Here is a 15,319-nt window from a genome sequence, read left to right as displayed (position 1 = left end):
TAAAAATTAATACATAAATAAATCTATGCTCTGATATATCATGTTCAGTCTGTGTTAATACAATTGGAAGATTATGGGATGTTAGGACAATTATTTAGCTCCCTGCTAAGGTCAAAATTCTGCTTTGCAATCTGCAGCCCGTTTCTCGCTTTCCTTCCATGTGGAAGGAAAGCCGGAATGGGCTGTGATAGATAGCAGAGCCCAGCAGCTGTACAGTCACCGGGGAGGAGATCAGTGCCACCCATACAGCAGGCTTTCAGAGGTTAAAAAAGGTGGCATTGGGACTCTTCCTCCTTGCCCCCCCATCCTCCTTACAGCCATCTGCCGCCGTGCCCCATTCTGCCGCTGACAGTGGCGATCTTTAGGGGGCAAAAGGAGGAACTTCCACCTTGCCCGGTCCTCGCTTCCCCACAGCTACTGCTGCCACTGCTGTCCCTCAGATTTTGCCAACGTGGGCAGATGCCTCCTCTGGCTCTGTCTTAATCCACCATTGCTTGGGCCTGGTACAGCAGGGATCAGGCCCTGTTGATATGTTCTTTATCTATGGATAGAGCAACCAAGACTCTTTCAGTCCCGAAATTGGATTGGAAATCAGATTGAAAGAACCAGGTAATCGGTTTAATCCAGAAAAACCTGGAGTTGGGACACCACCACGAATGTATGCACCTTGTCCCCAAGTAGTAAATTATAAACTGTTCGGCACCCTGAGTTATTTACCTATGAAGCAAATTGTATGTGAGATGTACCACCTGAGGTTTCTGTTGTATTCTTGCACTATAAAGGAATCCTCAATCTCTTTTCATAGCACAATTAAATAGTCACACAAGATACAGTTCTCAGTTCATTAGTCATGCATTTGTTTCTTATACTTTGATAGAAGTTCAAGGTTGGCATATTTTCTGCTGATTGCCTGTTAATGCTTTTGATCAAAGGCATTTTAACCAATTTCTAAAAACAGATGATTTGCCAAAAGTTTTTGTACAATTAATTTAAACTAAAATTATCTCAAACTGGAAGCTTCAGTAAGCCTCTTTCAGTAGGGCTGTAATTATGGGTGATTTCAACTACCCACACATAGACTGGATAAATTGACATTCAAGTCAGGACAAAGAGGTCAAATTTCTAGATACGCTAAATGACTGTGCCCTAGAACAGTTGGTCATGGAACCGACCAGAGAGAAGGCAACCTTGGATCTAATTCTGAGTGACACCCAGGACCTGGTGCGTGATGTCAGTGTCATCGATCCTTTAGGGAACAGTGACCACAGTGCCATCAGATTCAGCATACATGCGGGGAGAGAATCACCAAGGATGATAACACAGACATTTTGAATTTCAGAAGAGGAAACTTCTCCAAAATGAGGAGTATGGTGAAAAGAAAGCTGAGGGGGAAAATCAGGAGAGTCACTTCGCTCCAGAGTGCATGGAGTTTACTCAAAACCACAATACTAGAAGCCCAGTTAGGTTATATACCCAAAAGGAGGAAAGGTACCACCAAGTCCAGGAGGATGCCAGCATGGCTAACGGTACCGTCAAAGAAGCCATAAAAGGGAAGAAGACTTCCTTCCGAAATTGGAAGGCCTGTCCAAACGAAGAGAACAGAAAGGAACACAAACTCTGGCAAAAGAAATGCAAGGTGACAATAAGGGAGGCAAAAAGAGAGTTTGAGGAACATTTAGCCAAAAGTATCAAGGGGAATAACAAAAACTTCTTTAAGTACATCAGAAGCAGGAAACCTGCCAGGGAGGCAGTTGGACCATTAGACAATGAGGGAGTGAAAGGGATTATTAAGGAGGATATGGAAGTTGCAGAGAAGCTGAATGAGTTCTTTGCGTCTGTCTTCATGGCAGAGGATACTGAGCATATACCTGTTCCTGAACCAGGCTTTTTAGGGATGGAGGCTAGAGAGCTGAGTCAGATAGAAGTGACAAGGGATGATGTTCTAAACTGTCTGGAAAAACTGAAAGCTAACAAATCACCAGGGCTGGATGGCATCCATCCAAGAGTCCTCAAAGAACTCAAATGTGAAATTGCCGACCTCCTTGCTAAAATATTTAACTTATCCCTGAAATCGGGCTCTGTACCAGAGGACTGGAGAGTAGCAACTGTAACACCGATTTTCAAAAAGGGATTCAGGGGCGATCCGGGAAATTACAGGCCAGTTAGCCTAATGTCCATTCCAGGCAAATTGATGGAAAGCATCCTCAAGGATAAAATTGTAAAGCACCTAGAAGAACAGGCCCTGCTGGGAGTGAGCCAGCATGGCTTCCGCAAAGGTAAATCTTTCCTCACCAACCTTTTGGACTTCTTTGAGAGTGTCAACGAGTGTGTGGATCAAGGTGATCCTGTTGACATAGTCTACCTGGACTTCCAAAAAGCTTTTGACAAAGTTCTTCATCAAAGACTCCTGAGGAAACTTAGCTGTCATGGGATAAAGGGACAAGTACATGTGTGGATTGCTAACTGGTTGAAAGACAGGGAACAGAGGGTAGGTATAAATGGAGAGTTTTCACAATGGAGGGAAGTAAGAAGTGGGGTCCCCCAGGGATCTGTACTGGGACCGGTGCTTTTTAATTAATTCATAAATGATCTAGAAGCAGGGGTAAGCAGCGAGGTGGCCAAATTTGCAGATGATACCAAACTCTTCCGGGTAGTGAAATCCAAAACTGATTGTGAGCAGCTCCAAAAGGGTCTCTCCAAACTGGGGGAGTGGGCGACAAAATGGCAAATGCGGTTCAATGTTAGCAAGTGTAAAGTGATGCACATTGGAACGAAAAACCCCAACTGCAAGTATATGCTGATGGGATCCGAGCTGTCGGTGATGGACCAGGAGAGGGATCTTGGGGTTGTGGTTGACAGCTCATTGAAAGTGTCGACTCAATGTGCGGTAGATGTGAAAAAGGCCAATTCCATGCTAGGGATCATTAGGAAGGGGATTGAAAATAAAACGGCTAACACTATAATGCCCTTATACAAAACTATGGTGTGACCACACTTGGGGGACTGCATACCATTCTGGTCACCACATCTTAAAAAGGACATTGTTGAACTGGAAAAGGTGCAGAAGAGGGCAACCAAGTTGATCAGTGGCCTAGAGCACCTTTCTTATGAGGCAAGACTACAACACCTGGGGCTTTTTAGTTTAGAAAAAAGACGACTGCGGGGAGACATGATAGAGGTCTATAAAATCATGCATGGTGTGGAGAAAGTGGAGAGAGAGAAATTCTTTTCCTTCTCACACAACACTAGAACCAGAGGTCACTCTATGAAATTGATTGCCAGGAGGTCTAGGACCAACAAATGGAAGTACTTTTTCACACAACGCATGATCCACTTGTGGAACTCTCTGCCACAGGATGTGGTGACAGCCAACAACCTGGATGGCTTTAAGAGGGGTTTGGATGACTTCATGGAGGAGAGGTCTATCTATGGCTACTAGTCAGAGGGCTGTGGGCCACCTCCAGCCTCAAAGGCAGGATGCCTCTGAGTACCAGTTGCAGGGGAGTAATGGCAGGAGAGAGGGCATGCCCTCAACTCCTGTTTATGGCTTCCAGCGGCATCTGGTGGGCCACTGTGCGAAACAGGATGCTGGACTAGATGGGCCTTGGGCCTGATCCAGCAGGGCTGTTCTTATGTTCTTATGTTCTTAGTAAAACACCCAGAGACAGAAGTTTGGGGCGGTCTACAAATTAGATGGATATATAAATGTCAGCATTTTTGCATTGGGTTCCAGTTTTCTTGGCTTTACCTTTTGTTTCAGATTAAGCTGCTGTTGATACACTCTATTTGCAGGTCACTCATGAGCATGATATATTGTTATTGATGTCAAGAGGGTGCTGGTCAAATTAGGACAAGATCTATTTAAATATCTGAGATTTATTTATTTAACCTAAAGGTTTATGGAAGAGAGTTTACATGCATTATGGGAAGTTCAGGCCCCATTTTCACATGCCAACGTGTAATTCAGAAAATTTAGTTATTTGTTCACTATAGGAAATAAGGGGCTTATTGTTATCTTAGTGCTTCCTTCTCTCTCTCTTTATATTTATATACTGCCTTTTAATATAAAATATCCTCAAGATGGCTTTACAACAATAAAATGATGAAAACAGACATACAGCAGGATAAAATTAGGAGCAATTAGAACACAGAAATTATTAAAAAGCCTGAGAGAATAAAAGTGGTCTTTGCCTGCATAACAATTGTGACATGGAAAATACCGTGAATTCTTCAAACAAATCTGTGTGGTAGGTAATTACACATACCTACCAACATTTCAGAATGAGAAATAGGGACAATGCGCCTGGCCAATGCAGGAATCTCCAAGACTACAGTACCTGGTATTCTTAGATGGTCTCTTATCCGAGGAGTAATCAGTTCTGACTCTCCATAACTTCTGAGATCGGGTGGTTGCTTTGGCTTGTTGCCATCTACTAGCTATACACAGAATGCCTGTCCAGTGGGGGGAGGGGTTAATAAAAATAATATTTTCTTGCTGTTGAGAGTGAGAGACTGACATCTCTCTGAAAGGAGGGGGGAAGCAGTGGGAATCATTAATTTCTATTGCATGGTCACATCAAATTGTGACTGTCCTGGGTAAATCAGAACAGTTGGCAGGTCTGATTATAATTCCCATTTTACAGATGGAGAAGTTGTGGCTCAGAGGCTGTGGATAGCTTTAGGCCTGTCAATGAGTGAACTAGGCTTTGAATCTTTGGATTTTTCAAAATCCAACCCATTAGTCACTTTAGTGAGATTCTATAGTTTTGTTGTTCTGTAGTCTTGGATAATAACGGTTACATTCTTATTTGATGAATTTGAAAATGGTACAGTGTTCTTCACTAACGGCACCTATGAGACACTATGATGCTGAAGCCCATAACTGTGTCATACAGTTCTTAAATGAAAATAAAAATCCTGCTTCAGTCAGTGGAGGCTACATGTCTGACAGCCTGATGCTGGAAGTAAACGCTGCCAAACTCAGTGGTAGGGATGTGCAGAAATGCAGTTCAGCTGTCCGAATTGCCCACACTTTGCTTTAAATTTGAGGGCTCACACGGCCTCTTTAAAGTGGAGAAGAGCGGGTCCGTACCTGCTCCTTCTCCACTTGCTGTCATTGTTGCCATCCTTGCACTCACCCCAGCTATGCTTACACACCAGCGGAGCATCTCTAAGCTGGCCCTACGTGGCACCATCATGCACATGGCCTCTGTGTATGCTGTTTTAAGGGGCTGTTTAAGCCCTCAAATTCAAAGAGAGGTGCCGACGATTCGGACAGTCAAACTGTGTTTTGGCACATTCCTACTCAGTGGGACTTAGACCTGTGTAAAATTTTGTAGCCTTGGGCTCATTTCCTACTGAGTGCATATATATATTAGTACAACTTTCAGAAATGAATCCTCTATTTTAAAATGTATAAGACACAGGAAACTAAATAATCACTAGAAAACATATTTTAAAACTCTCATGTGCTGTAACTGTGGATATAGATGATGAGGAGAAGGCAACTGTTCTGTTAATAGCTATATGTTTAAAATTGTACTTGAGGCAAATGAGCTAAATGATATGGTCTAGTTCAGATGAGGAGCAGCTTGCACATGTGAAGAGGACCAGACCACACTGAGAGTGCTCCCGTCCTGTTGTCACTCAAGGATGTTCTGCTATGCTGTCAGCATGCAAACCAGGGCAGACACCGCTTAGCAAAGGGGACAGTTCATGCTTGCTGCTGTAAGACTGCTCTCTTCTTTCTGCAGGTTAAAGGACAAAATGAACATTCCTCTGCTGGACCTCGATATTCACGGGAGTTCTGTTCCGCGGCTTTACCGCGGATATGGAAACCGCGAATATTGAATCATTGGTCCTTATGGAATCGCCTAGGTTAGGTTCCCAGTCAGCCATTTTTTTGGGGGGTGGGGAAGCTTCTTACCTTACTCTGCTGCTCCCCCCAAGTCATGCTGTGCTTCCAAACTGGCTGAAAATTGGCCAGTTTTCTTGGAGGTTGCTGCTTACCAGTCTCTGCTGCTTCTCCCAGGTAGCACTGTGCCCCTAAACTGGCTGAAAATGGCTGAAAATTGGCTGATTTTCACGGGGGGGCTTCTTATCTTGCTCTACTGCTTACCACTGAGTCATGCTGTGCCCCCAAAACTGCCAGATATAGGCCAAAAATCATGGTGTGTGTGTTTTAAATGGGAGCCATTTTTGGCTCTGATTTTAAAATGGTGGCCAGAAATGACCTCCCCGGTCATTTCTGGCCACCCTCAACCCAAGGATACACAAGGTTGATCCATTCTTTTTGTTTCCCCCCCAGCATATGGCGAGGTTGTGTGTCATTTTCCCGACTGTGGATACGCGAAACTGCAGGTAACAAATCCGCAAATAAGGAGGTCCACTTGTATAGGCCAAACACTCCCCCACTCTTCAGAAATGCCTTCCATGCTTCCGTCTGTGTGTGTACGTGTCTGTAGTGGCACATAATAATGCACATGTGCGCACACTCCCTTGATACTGTCGTACAGAACAAAACTTATTCTGCTCACTTGTGGAAAAAATTAGAGTGAACACTGGTGTTTTAAAATAGTGATTAGGAGCACCCAACATAACTTCATGGTTAAAGTGTCCAAAAAATGCAAAATGCAGATATTAAATTTATGCATATAATAATCATCCCGGCAATCATTGGGGTGACAGATGTTGCAGCCAGATCACCCTCACATCCAATAATCAAAATGAGATTAAAACAGAAAAGAACAATTTTTGATAACATTTTCTGTCATTGGCAATAAAAAATGTAAGTCATTTTATGCAATCAAATTGAGCAACTTTTTTGCATTAGCTATATATTAGTAGATATGAGTGTAGCAGCCCCACCAAAGTCTGTGCCATATTAAATTCCCTTCTCTGTCACTGTATGTACCAAACAGGCCCCAAATTGGATTCATTTCTGGGTGCAGTTCCCCTTTGAAGGAGTCCTTTAGTTCCTCCTTCACATGTAAATAACGGGTCAAAATGGTATGGCAGGAGAGGACAGACTGTTCTGTCCAGCTAAGCAGTCTCTGCTGGTTCCCCGCTTCCTGGGGGATGTCAGCCTCTATCCGTAGGAGGATGTCACCTCTCTTTTCCCTCCACCACCTTGGCACAAAACGCTAGTCTTCTGCCCAGCTATTTCTCCCCCACTGCTGCCTTCCCCCTGCCCATAGCCGCAGCGTTGGCTCTTGCCATGACCAGAGTGGGGAAATTGGCTCCAATAGTCTCTGACTGCAGCGAGAGCCTATTGGAAATGGCAGTGGGTGCACATGCACCCTGATGACATTAAAAAGGTGTATATGTGCCTATTGGCATTTTCAGTAGGGGTCTTTCTGCAGCCAGACCAGGAGAATCAGTTCGCTTACATGAGAGCAGATTTTCCCACTCTGGCTGGGCAAGAGCCAATGCAATGCTGGGGGAAAAGCAGCAATAGGGGCAGAAAAAGTCACAAGAAGCAGCAGCCATTGCAATATGGGGTGAGACTGCTCGGCTGCTAAAAACAGCTGAGTGGGGGGCTAGAGTTTTATGTACGGGCGGGCAGCCTCACATCTTAGAAGGGAACACATATTAACACAACTCTCATGCGCTTAAAGGGCATCCTGACAGTGTGTTGGGATGTCCTTCGGTGATGCCAGGATGGGCACACTCTCAGTGTGACCTCTTCCTCCTCACATGTTGTGGCCATTTTTCATCTGCACTGGCCCTATGTGGTGTATGCATCTGGAAAGTTGAAACGTAATATTTTTTAGGAAAAAAATCCTTTTCTATTGCCAGGTAATTGGGTAAGTAGCAAACCTTAAAAAGAGATTGAATGTATATAATTTATAGCATAGTTTGAAGGAGGCTGGCAGATGCTTCAGCTATTTCACTTATATGTCTGTAATTTGTACAGTTTTACAGGACAAATTTTAAATATCTTTGCTTTGCTAGTACAAAGTATATGCTGTGATTGAGGAAACTTGATTGTCCTGCTAAATGATCACTTAAAGAGAAGTTGTCAGATGGTTGGCGCAAATGCTGGGCTACTCTTCTATGCATTTACCTTTGATGTGTGTCCTTCTGATGTGCTTAGTACTTTTGGTTGTGCTTGGTACTAATGTTGCCTACAACTTTAGCATTTTATTTAGGATGTAGAGCAAAGGGTATCTTCAATAAGTCAGAAAAGTGACTTGGTTAGCTTGATGCTATTCCTTCTCTGAATTTAAGAACTCATCTTAAATTGGCCAGTTGAATGGAACCCCATTTATGTGTCTGAGCTTGCTGGAGGGAGCTTCCCTTCTCCTTCTCCTCCTCCGTTTCTAAGGGATATAGTGCTGAACTAATGCTTCTGGTTCAAATCCATTTTGATCATGGGATATCTTTGAAGTGTTGTGTCTCAGTCTCTGTTTCCTGTTATTTTACTGGATTATTTTGATGATCTATGTCAGTGTTTCTCAAACTTTTTGGAGTCAAGGACCGCTAAATTCTTCGTGCAGAGTTTCAAGGACCGCTACATTCTTCATGCGCAGTTTCCCGGACCAGCAGTTAGTAAAGGGGTTTCAAGTCTGTCTATCTGTCTGTCTGTCTGTCTATCTATCAGACTTCTATACTGCCCAAAACTTGCATCTCTGGGCAGTTTAGAATGAAAATAATATAAGCATTAAAATAATTAAATTTGGAATCTTTTGCAAACATTGAATATTAGGGGTTCTTAACCTTGGGTCCCTCAGTTAAACTCCCATAACCTCCAACAACAATGGCATTTGGCCATTATGGCTCGGGATTATGGGAGTAGAAGTCCACCAAGGTCTGGGTACCCAAGGTTGAGAACCCCTGAATCTAAAAGCCTGGGTGAACAAATTTGTCTCCAGTATGTCTGGAGTGGAGGTGCTTGTGATTACTCAATGGAGAGGGGATGCTGGGCCATTGGAAAAATTCAAAAGCTACATGGGGCCAATGAAAACAACATACAAGCAAGCCCCACTGATGCAAGAGGGAAACAGTGTTCCCTCTCAAGGCGCCTCGACCACAACAGGCAGCTGGGTTTCAATCAACCAACCTTTGGCTGCAAACAATGAGCATGCAAGAACCAGCAGCCCTTCAAGTGGCGCCCACTGCCATACTTTTTCCTCCAGGCCCCCGCATTGCATACAGTTTGAAGCTGTAAAGATAGGGAATAAGATAGCTATAGGAAGATCTCAGCAGCACATGGAGGCAAGGCACAAGAAGGGTCCCATGCCTCCGTGATACTCTTCCTCTTCTGTGCCATGTGCAAAATTGAGGAAGTGAGTGCCTTGATTTCAGTGGGGGGGGTGTTGACTCCCAGTCAGGGACCGGCACTCAACCCTTCGGGGACCGGCAGCGGTCCAGGGACCGGTGGTTGAGAAACACTGATCTATGTAATAGAGATATGAAACAAGGGATATCTCCACTGGACCTGCTAGGGTTTTTAAAAAAACCTGCTATGTGCTTGTAGGGAATCAACATACGACACACACACACACACACACACACGCAACATCAAGGTAAAGATGAATAGGAACATAATGAAGATGTGGTAGAAATTGGTTATGTAATTACTACTGCTGAAGTAATGCTTAAGGCATTTAGAACTTGTATGAAGTGTGCTAGGAGACACATATGCAATTTAAACCTGATCTATTTTCATTTTCAATGTTTTGACAGTACTGTATCTGCCATCATTGATTTTTGTGTGTGTACAAGCACAGTTTGACAAGCTCACATTGATCATAATTTCTTGTTAGTATTGAAAAGAGATCTCTCTCCACTTCCAGCTATGAATGTGGACTGTTGCAATTATGCTTGGTGAATCTTGTAGTGCATTGCTCCCGTGCTTGTGGATTTTGCTGGATACTGCACTGTGGTAGGCTGATATCTGTGATGGCTAGTCACTTCACTTTCTGGAACACTGCAGAATGCATTGTTGTCCTCCGGCATCCAGCATGTTGAAGTATTTTGGCTGTTCTCTGGATATAGGAAAGTGGGTAGAGTGGGCTGCTTTTCCTCTTTGATCTTAACATAGCCTTTATTTAAGTGTGGAAATATCACTGAAGTTGGTGTTCAAGTCATTCCTGAGTTGAACTGTGTGGTTTTACAGCTTTTTGTTAAACATTGCTTTTGTGAAGTTTTTATGGCTTTAAATGTTTTCTTCCCAAAGTCTGTTTTTAAAAGGTTAAATATAAACAAGCCATCCCTGAGAAATGCCATTTTAGATGTGTCTGGTAGTAAAATATCTCCAAACAGATCTCCACTAGCCATCTTTACAGGGGAATAAATTAAAGGGAAACTATCTTGGCTGTTTGCTCCTCTCCCCCCCCTTTTTTTTTTTACATGAAAGCTCTTTACTTGGAGATGATCTTTGATCACAGTATCTAAACATGTTTATGTTGCCAATAAAAAGGCTTCACAGTGGGAGTTAATTTGCCTCTTTGTGCCTCTGACTACTATACCATATTTGGTAGGATTTGAGACCAACAAGGTTTCCATGACTACTAGAAAAGATTGAAAAGTTGAGACACTTTCTTGGAATGGGAAAGATCCTTTTCTCATTATGTGCAGAATATGAGCTGTCACTGTGATTTTAAAACAATTACATCATTTTATATTCGGTGTAGTTGCACCCATCATAGCCATACTAAAAGATGATGGGGAAGACTGGGCATCATGGTAGCTGCAGTATTACTCTATGCTTGGGCCACCTCCCATGTATCGTTATTTAACAGCATCCCTCCTCTTTTGGAGCTTGCCAACTTGCTTCCTTCATTTAGCATGTTTCAAAATCCTGAGATTGTTTCTCTAAGTCAGCTTTCATGTAATGTATAAACATGTATGTAAACTGCTTTAACTTTTGTTGAAAAGCAGTATATCAATATAATGGAAAAGCTTATATTGTGTATCCACCTCATATAGAAGCCACCCTGGAAGTTCATATAAAGCAGTTGATTTTATATAAAACTTTCTAACCCTTTATGCACAAAAGTTACTTGAATAGGTAGCAGTTGGCTTTCTCTTCCATGGGAGCATCAGGAGCTTGCTGGCGCCCCAGGGACAGGCTCCAGCCGGCAACCTCTCCCCCTACTGCTCTGCATACACACACCTGTGTACAACATTAGATGTAGGGGGCATGGCCAGCACCTGGAAGGGGCCTTGGAGTGAGGGAGAGAAAGCAAGTCATGCTGATTCTAACACAGGGCCACTGACACAACTGTGTGGCTCTCAATCCTTCCCAACTGGTGAGCGAATGGCTGACTGGGTGCTTGCTTTCTCCCCCTTGCTCCAAGCAAAGGAGGGGGGGGGAACACCCAGCCAACACTTGCTTCACCAACTTGGAAGGATCAGGTGAGAGGGCACATCCCATGCTCCTAGCCGGCAAGTGCTCCATTCACCAGCTGGATGAGGGAGGATGATGCTGGGGGAAGAGGATGCTGCGATAGTCCCCCTGGTGACCCGGGGACACTTTCCATTCCCCACCCCCCATGGTGACTACACCACTGCTAATGAATCTGGAGCTATAAAAGAGAGTATTTTCAAAAAGGCATTTATCATATGTGGTAGGTGGGGTGGAAATGGAGCTGTTGATGCTTGGGTCATTGTGAGAAGAAACTGATGCTAATACCTTATATAGGCAACCCATTTTATCTGTAATAATACTGAAGAATTTAGTTAGCTATATGCAACAGCTTCAGTATATAGCAGTGTATAGGCTAGTAGCCCATTCATTCAGTTAATTGTGAATTGTAGCAACACAAAAGTTTTAGGGTGTGGTGCAAATTGTAAAGCTACCTGCAGCTGAAAGGGTTGTTTGTTTGTTTGTTTGTTTAACAAATGCTGCCCTCAAGGGTAGTTCTTGGCTGTCCCTAATTAGAGATTAAGTCCTGTTTATTAAGTCCAATAATGTAGGCTTCAACTACAGCTGTGAATAATTCTTCAGAGTCTGAAAGTATAATTCCTTTTCATATCAAAAGTTTTTCTTCATATGATTTACAAAATACTGTTGACATGAATTGAATAAGGTGTAATCTTTGTAGGCCTACAGTCAGTTATAAAAGGGACAAGGTTTGCCATTCATTTGTGCTTTTTAAGGAGATTGACTAATATAAACATATTTCAGGGAAGGCTATGTCAACACTGTAAGTTACAAAAGGCGTCTCCTTAACATTGGATAGCTGCATTTTTATGACCCAAACATTCCAATGGACTTGTAAAAAGTCCCTAAGCTAATACAGGTTTTTGTGAATGAAGTATATTGGGGTTCCCAAATTGTACTCGAGATGTTGCTGAACTACAACTCCCATCATACTCAGCCACAATAAATTGTAGCAGGGGATGATGGGAGTTGTAATTCAGCAACACCTGGAGTACCATAGCTTGGGAACCTCTGAAGTATGTTATATAGAAATGTCAAAACTATTGGGTAGTAAAAATGCAGTTACTTTATATTGCATTGTTTGAAACAAAGATGGGGTAATTTCAAAAGCAGGAGGCCATAGATAAAATAGTAGAAAACATATCAGAATGGTTGAAGCATAATGGCCAGTAGCGAAGCGAGCTTTGAGGCAGCTAGGGGACAAAGTACGGCTAGAGGCCCTCCTATGTTTTTCTGTCATGTGTGTGCCTCAAGACACGCTCCCTACATCTGACTCAAAGGGGCGGGGCAATATCTTACCAGGCCCGGGTCAGCTACTTGGGGAATTTTGCTCTTCACTGATGCCTCCTCCTTGCCACCGTCGTGGTCAGCTGACTCCTCAGGCACTGCTCACCAATGGCAAGAGGCCTGGTCTGCTGCAGTGACAGTCTGCAGCAGCCCATCCAGCACCTGCTGCAGCAGCAGCAACACTGCACCAGCCCACCAAAAGCATGCCACTGTCTGAGCCCAGCTTGGTCATTGAGGGAGGCAGATAGGAAGAGCCACTGCTAGTTCTTCCTGCTCAGTTCATCTCTGATGAAACCCTGCTGGGCATTGCCCCTGCCCTTTTTGTCTTACGCCTGACTCGGGGTAAGGCCAGTGCTTAGGAGCGGGTCCATATCTCTTCCAGTCGGCTAGAGAGGGGTGTGCTTCACGCTCCCAGACGGTAGCATTTTGCTCTCCAGCTGGGTGTGGGAAGGGACAAAGAGGCACCCTGACCAAGGGCGAGGTGGAGCCTTGGAGGGGGACCAGACCCACCAGGCCTGGGGACAATTGTTCCCCCTTGCTCAAGGGCCACTGTGCCCCTGATAATGTCTAAGTAAGTTGTGATGGAGGGGATACTGGTTTCAAATCCCATTTTAGCCGTCAGCTGTCTGGCTGGCTTTAGACAACCCTGTTGTCTCAGTCCCCTGGCTTTAAGAATGGGGATACTGTCATGCCTTACAGGGCTGTTTTAAGGCTGCCTCTTCTGCCGAATTGACAGAACTTGACAGAACCTTGACAGAACTGGAGATCCCAAACCACAAAAGGGCCTTTACCCTCACCCGTTGTCATGCCCTACCTTCCACTGTTCTAAAGGGCAAATATAGTAAGGTTCCATTCATGCAGAGGCTTTGTCACTGTGACAGTGTGGAGATTGAAACCACAGAGCATGTACTCCTCTCCTGCCCCTTTTATCGATACACTTGGTACAAGCTCTTACTCCTGTTACTTCACAAGTACCTTGGAAGATCAACCCGAGCCTACACCTGGATGCTCCTAGCGGACAAGAACCAGGCCCTCACATACAACACAGCCAAGTTCTGTGTGGCAGCGTGTAAGATTTGTCGGACCTTGACTGCCAGTTTATAACCATGCTACTGGTTTTCTTAACTGTTAACTCCAAATTTTAGCTTGTCTGCTCAGTTAGACGTTCTTTTATACATATCATGTTTTTAACCTACATACTGGTTTTATACTTATTTTATAAATTTCTTAATTCCTTATGACCTGTTTTTATATATCCGATTTCACATATATTTTGTTTGCCTTGTCCATAAATGAGCATGTTATGATTTTTAGCCTTTTAACCCTTTAAACATTTATTGAGATGCTTCTTTCTGCACTTCTCTCATTGTATAAGACATAGTGGCTTTGTAACTCTGTAGTTTTATAGTAGCAGTATTTTATAAACATATAACACAATTTTATTTTAGAGCAGTAATTGGCTAATAGTGATATTTTAGGTTATGATATATTTTTAGCATATGATCATCTTTCCTTGTCATTGCCCTTGTATGCTTTTTATTCTTGTGCTGGTCTAGAACTGTAATAAAGATTGATTGATTGATAAGGCTGTTGAATTTTTCTATGAATAGTGTTGCTTTGCAGATTATTTTTCAGTTGGCCAGCAGCTCTGCTGGTTTGTCACACCTCACCAACCACAAAACAGTAACTTATTTTGTGGTTTGTGCCCAGTGTGGAAAGGAAAAAACTTGTGTGATGGTTTGTCTGATAAAGCAGACTTCTAGAAATCTGTTGCAGTGTGCAGAGTTGCACAAGGAAAGACAAGACCAGATCATGTTCTGAAAATCCCTTTTTTGGCAGTGGAGATGAGAGGTCAGAGGAGAGATACACAAGCAAAGAGAAGCACTTGCCTAATGTGGGCAGCCTCTCCTTAGCAAAGACATTTGTGAGATGTTAAATTTTGTGGAATACACAAAATAGTTCTTGCTTGCTTCTGCCCTCTCAACCTTGATAGGATAGAATCAGTGTTCCCTCTAGGGTGTGTGCTCGTGTGCATGCTCACACGTTTTTCAATGTACACTCTGTTAATTTTAGATCCTGCTCAGGTTGAATCAGAAAGGCCCCACTCTGAATGCACGTGTGCGCACACTGTCTTGATACTGCTTCATAGGAGGCAAGGTGCACAGTTTGTTCCGGCTGCCCTTAAACTTTTTTCAACCAAAGTCCGGCCGTTGCTCCTTTATGGAGCGCAGCTAGGTATCTATTCCAACCTTGCCAGGCTGAAGGCAATCCAATCAAAGTTTTTGAGAAGTGTGCTCCAACTATCCCGGGTGTGTCTAATGCATTTCTACGATTGGAAGCAGGCTGGGTTCGGGTGGAGGCAAGTGTTTGGCTGGTAATATTTGACTATTGGCTGAAGTTGATTTTTCAGCCAGTAGGACTAGCACTCTTAGTGTTGAATGATATATATATATACATAGGTTTAGGTGGAAATACTATGAAGAGAAGGGGTTGAACTTCTATGGCTTCTCCAGCGATCCTCTGGTTATCGTGAGCTATGGGAGGGCAAGATCATGTCTGCGCCAACGCATTACGGATATGGAGAAACAAATGGACAGGAGCCAGATAGGGGTTGACACTTATATAGGTAATCAAACATCACTG

The 15,319-nt window shown here is 43.5% G+C and overlaps 1 protein-coding gene and 1 long non-coding RNA gene across 13 annotated transcripts in view; one reads left to right on the top strand and one right to left on the bottom strand.

Moving 5' to 3' along the window:
* The window catches only part of MLLT3 (MLLT3 super elongation complex subunit), a 236,238-nt gene that overhangs the window by 81,833 nt on the left and 139,086 nt on the right, over positions 1-15,319 (top strand). For 2 of the 12 annotated variants that reach the window (XM_053288064.1, XM_053288062.1), the window contains one exon: positions 6,308-6,360. The exons of the other annotated variants lie outside the window; for them this stretch is intronic. Coding sequence is in view for 1 of the 2 variants with exons in the window: in XM_053288062.1 (XP_053144037.1) it covers positions 6,308-6,360 (53 nt within the window). In the remaining variant the exon portion in view is untranslated. The remainder of the gene's footprint in view (positions 1-6,307; positions 6,361-15,319) is intronic. 12 annotated transcript variants of the gene reach the window in all.
* LOC128341659 (uncharacterized) overlaps positions 1-15,319 on the bottom strand; it is a 45,203-nt gene that overhangs the window by 14,984 nt on the left and 14,900 nt on the right. The gene's annotated exons all lie outside the window — the stretch shown is intronic.

This window comes from Hemicordylus capensis, chromosome 2, assembly GCF_027244095.1.
Source record: "Hemicordylus capensis ecotype Gifberg chromosome 2, rHemCap1.1.pri, whole genome shotgun sequence".
In the NCBI taxonomy this organism is placed as follows: domain Eukaryota; kingdom Metazoa; phylum Chordata; class Lepidosauria; order Squamata; family Cordylidae; genus Hemicordylus; species Hemicordylus capensis.
Note: the sequence above shows the minus strand (reverse complement) of the source record. Positions and strands in the feature narration are given on the sequence as shown.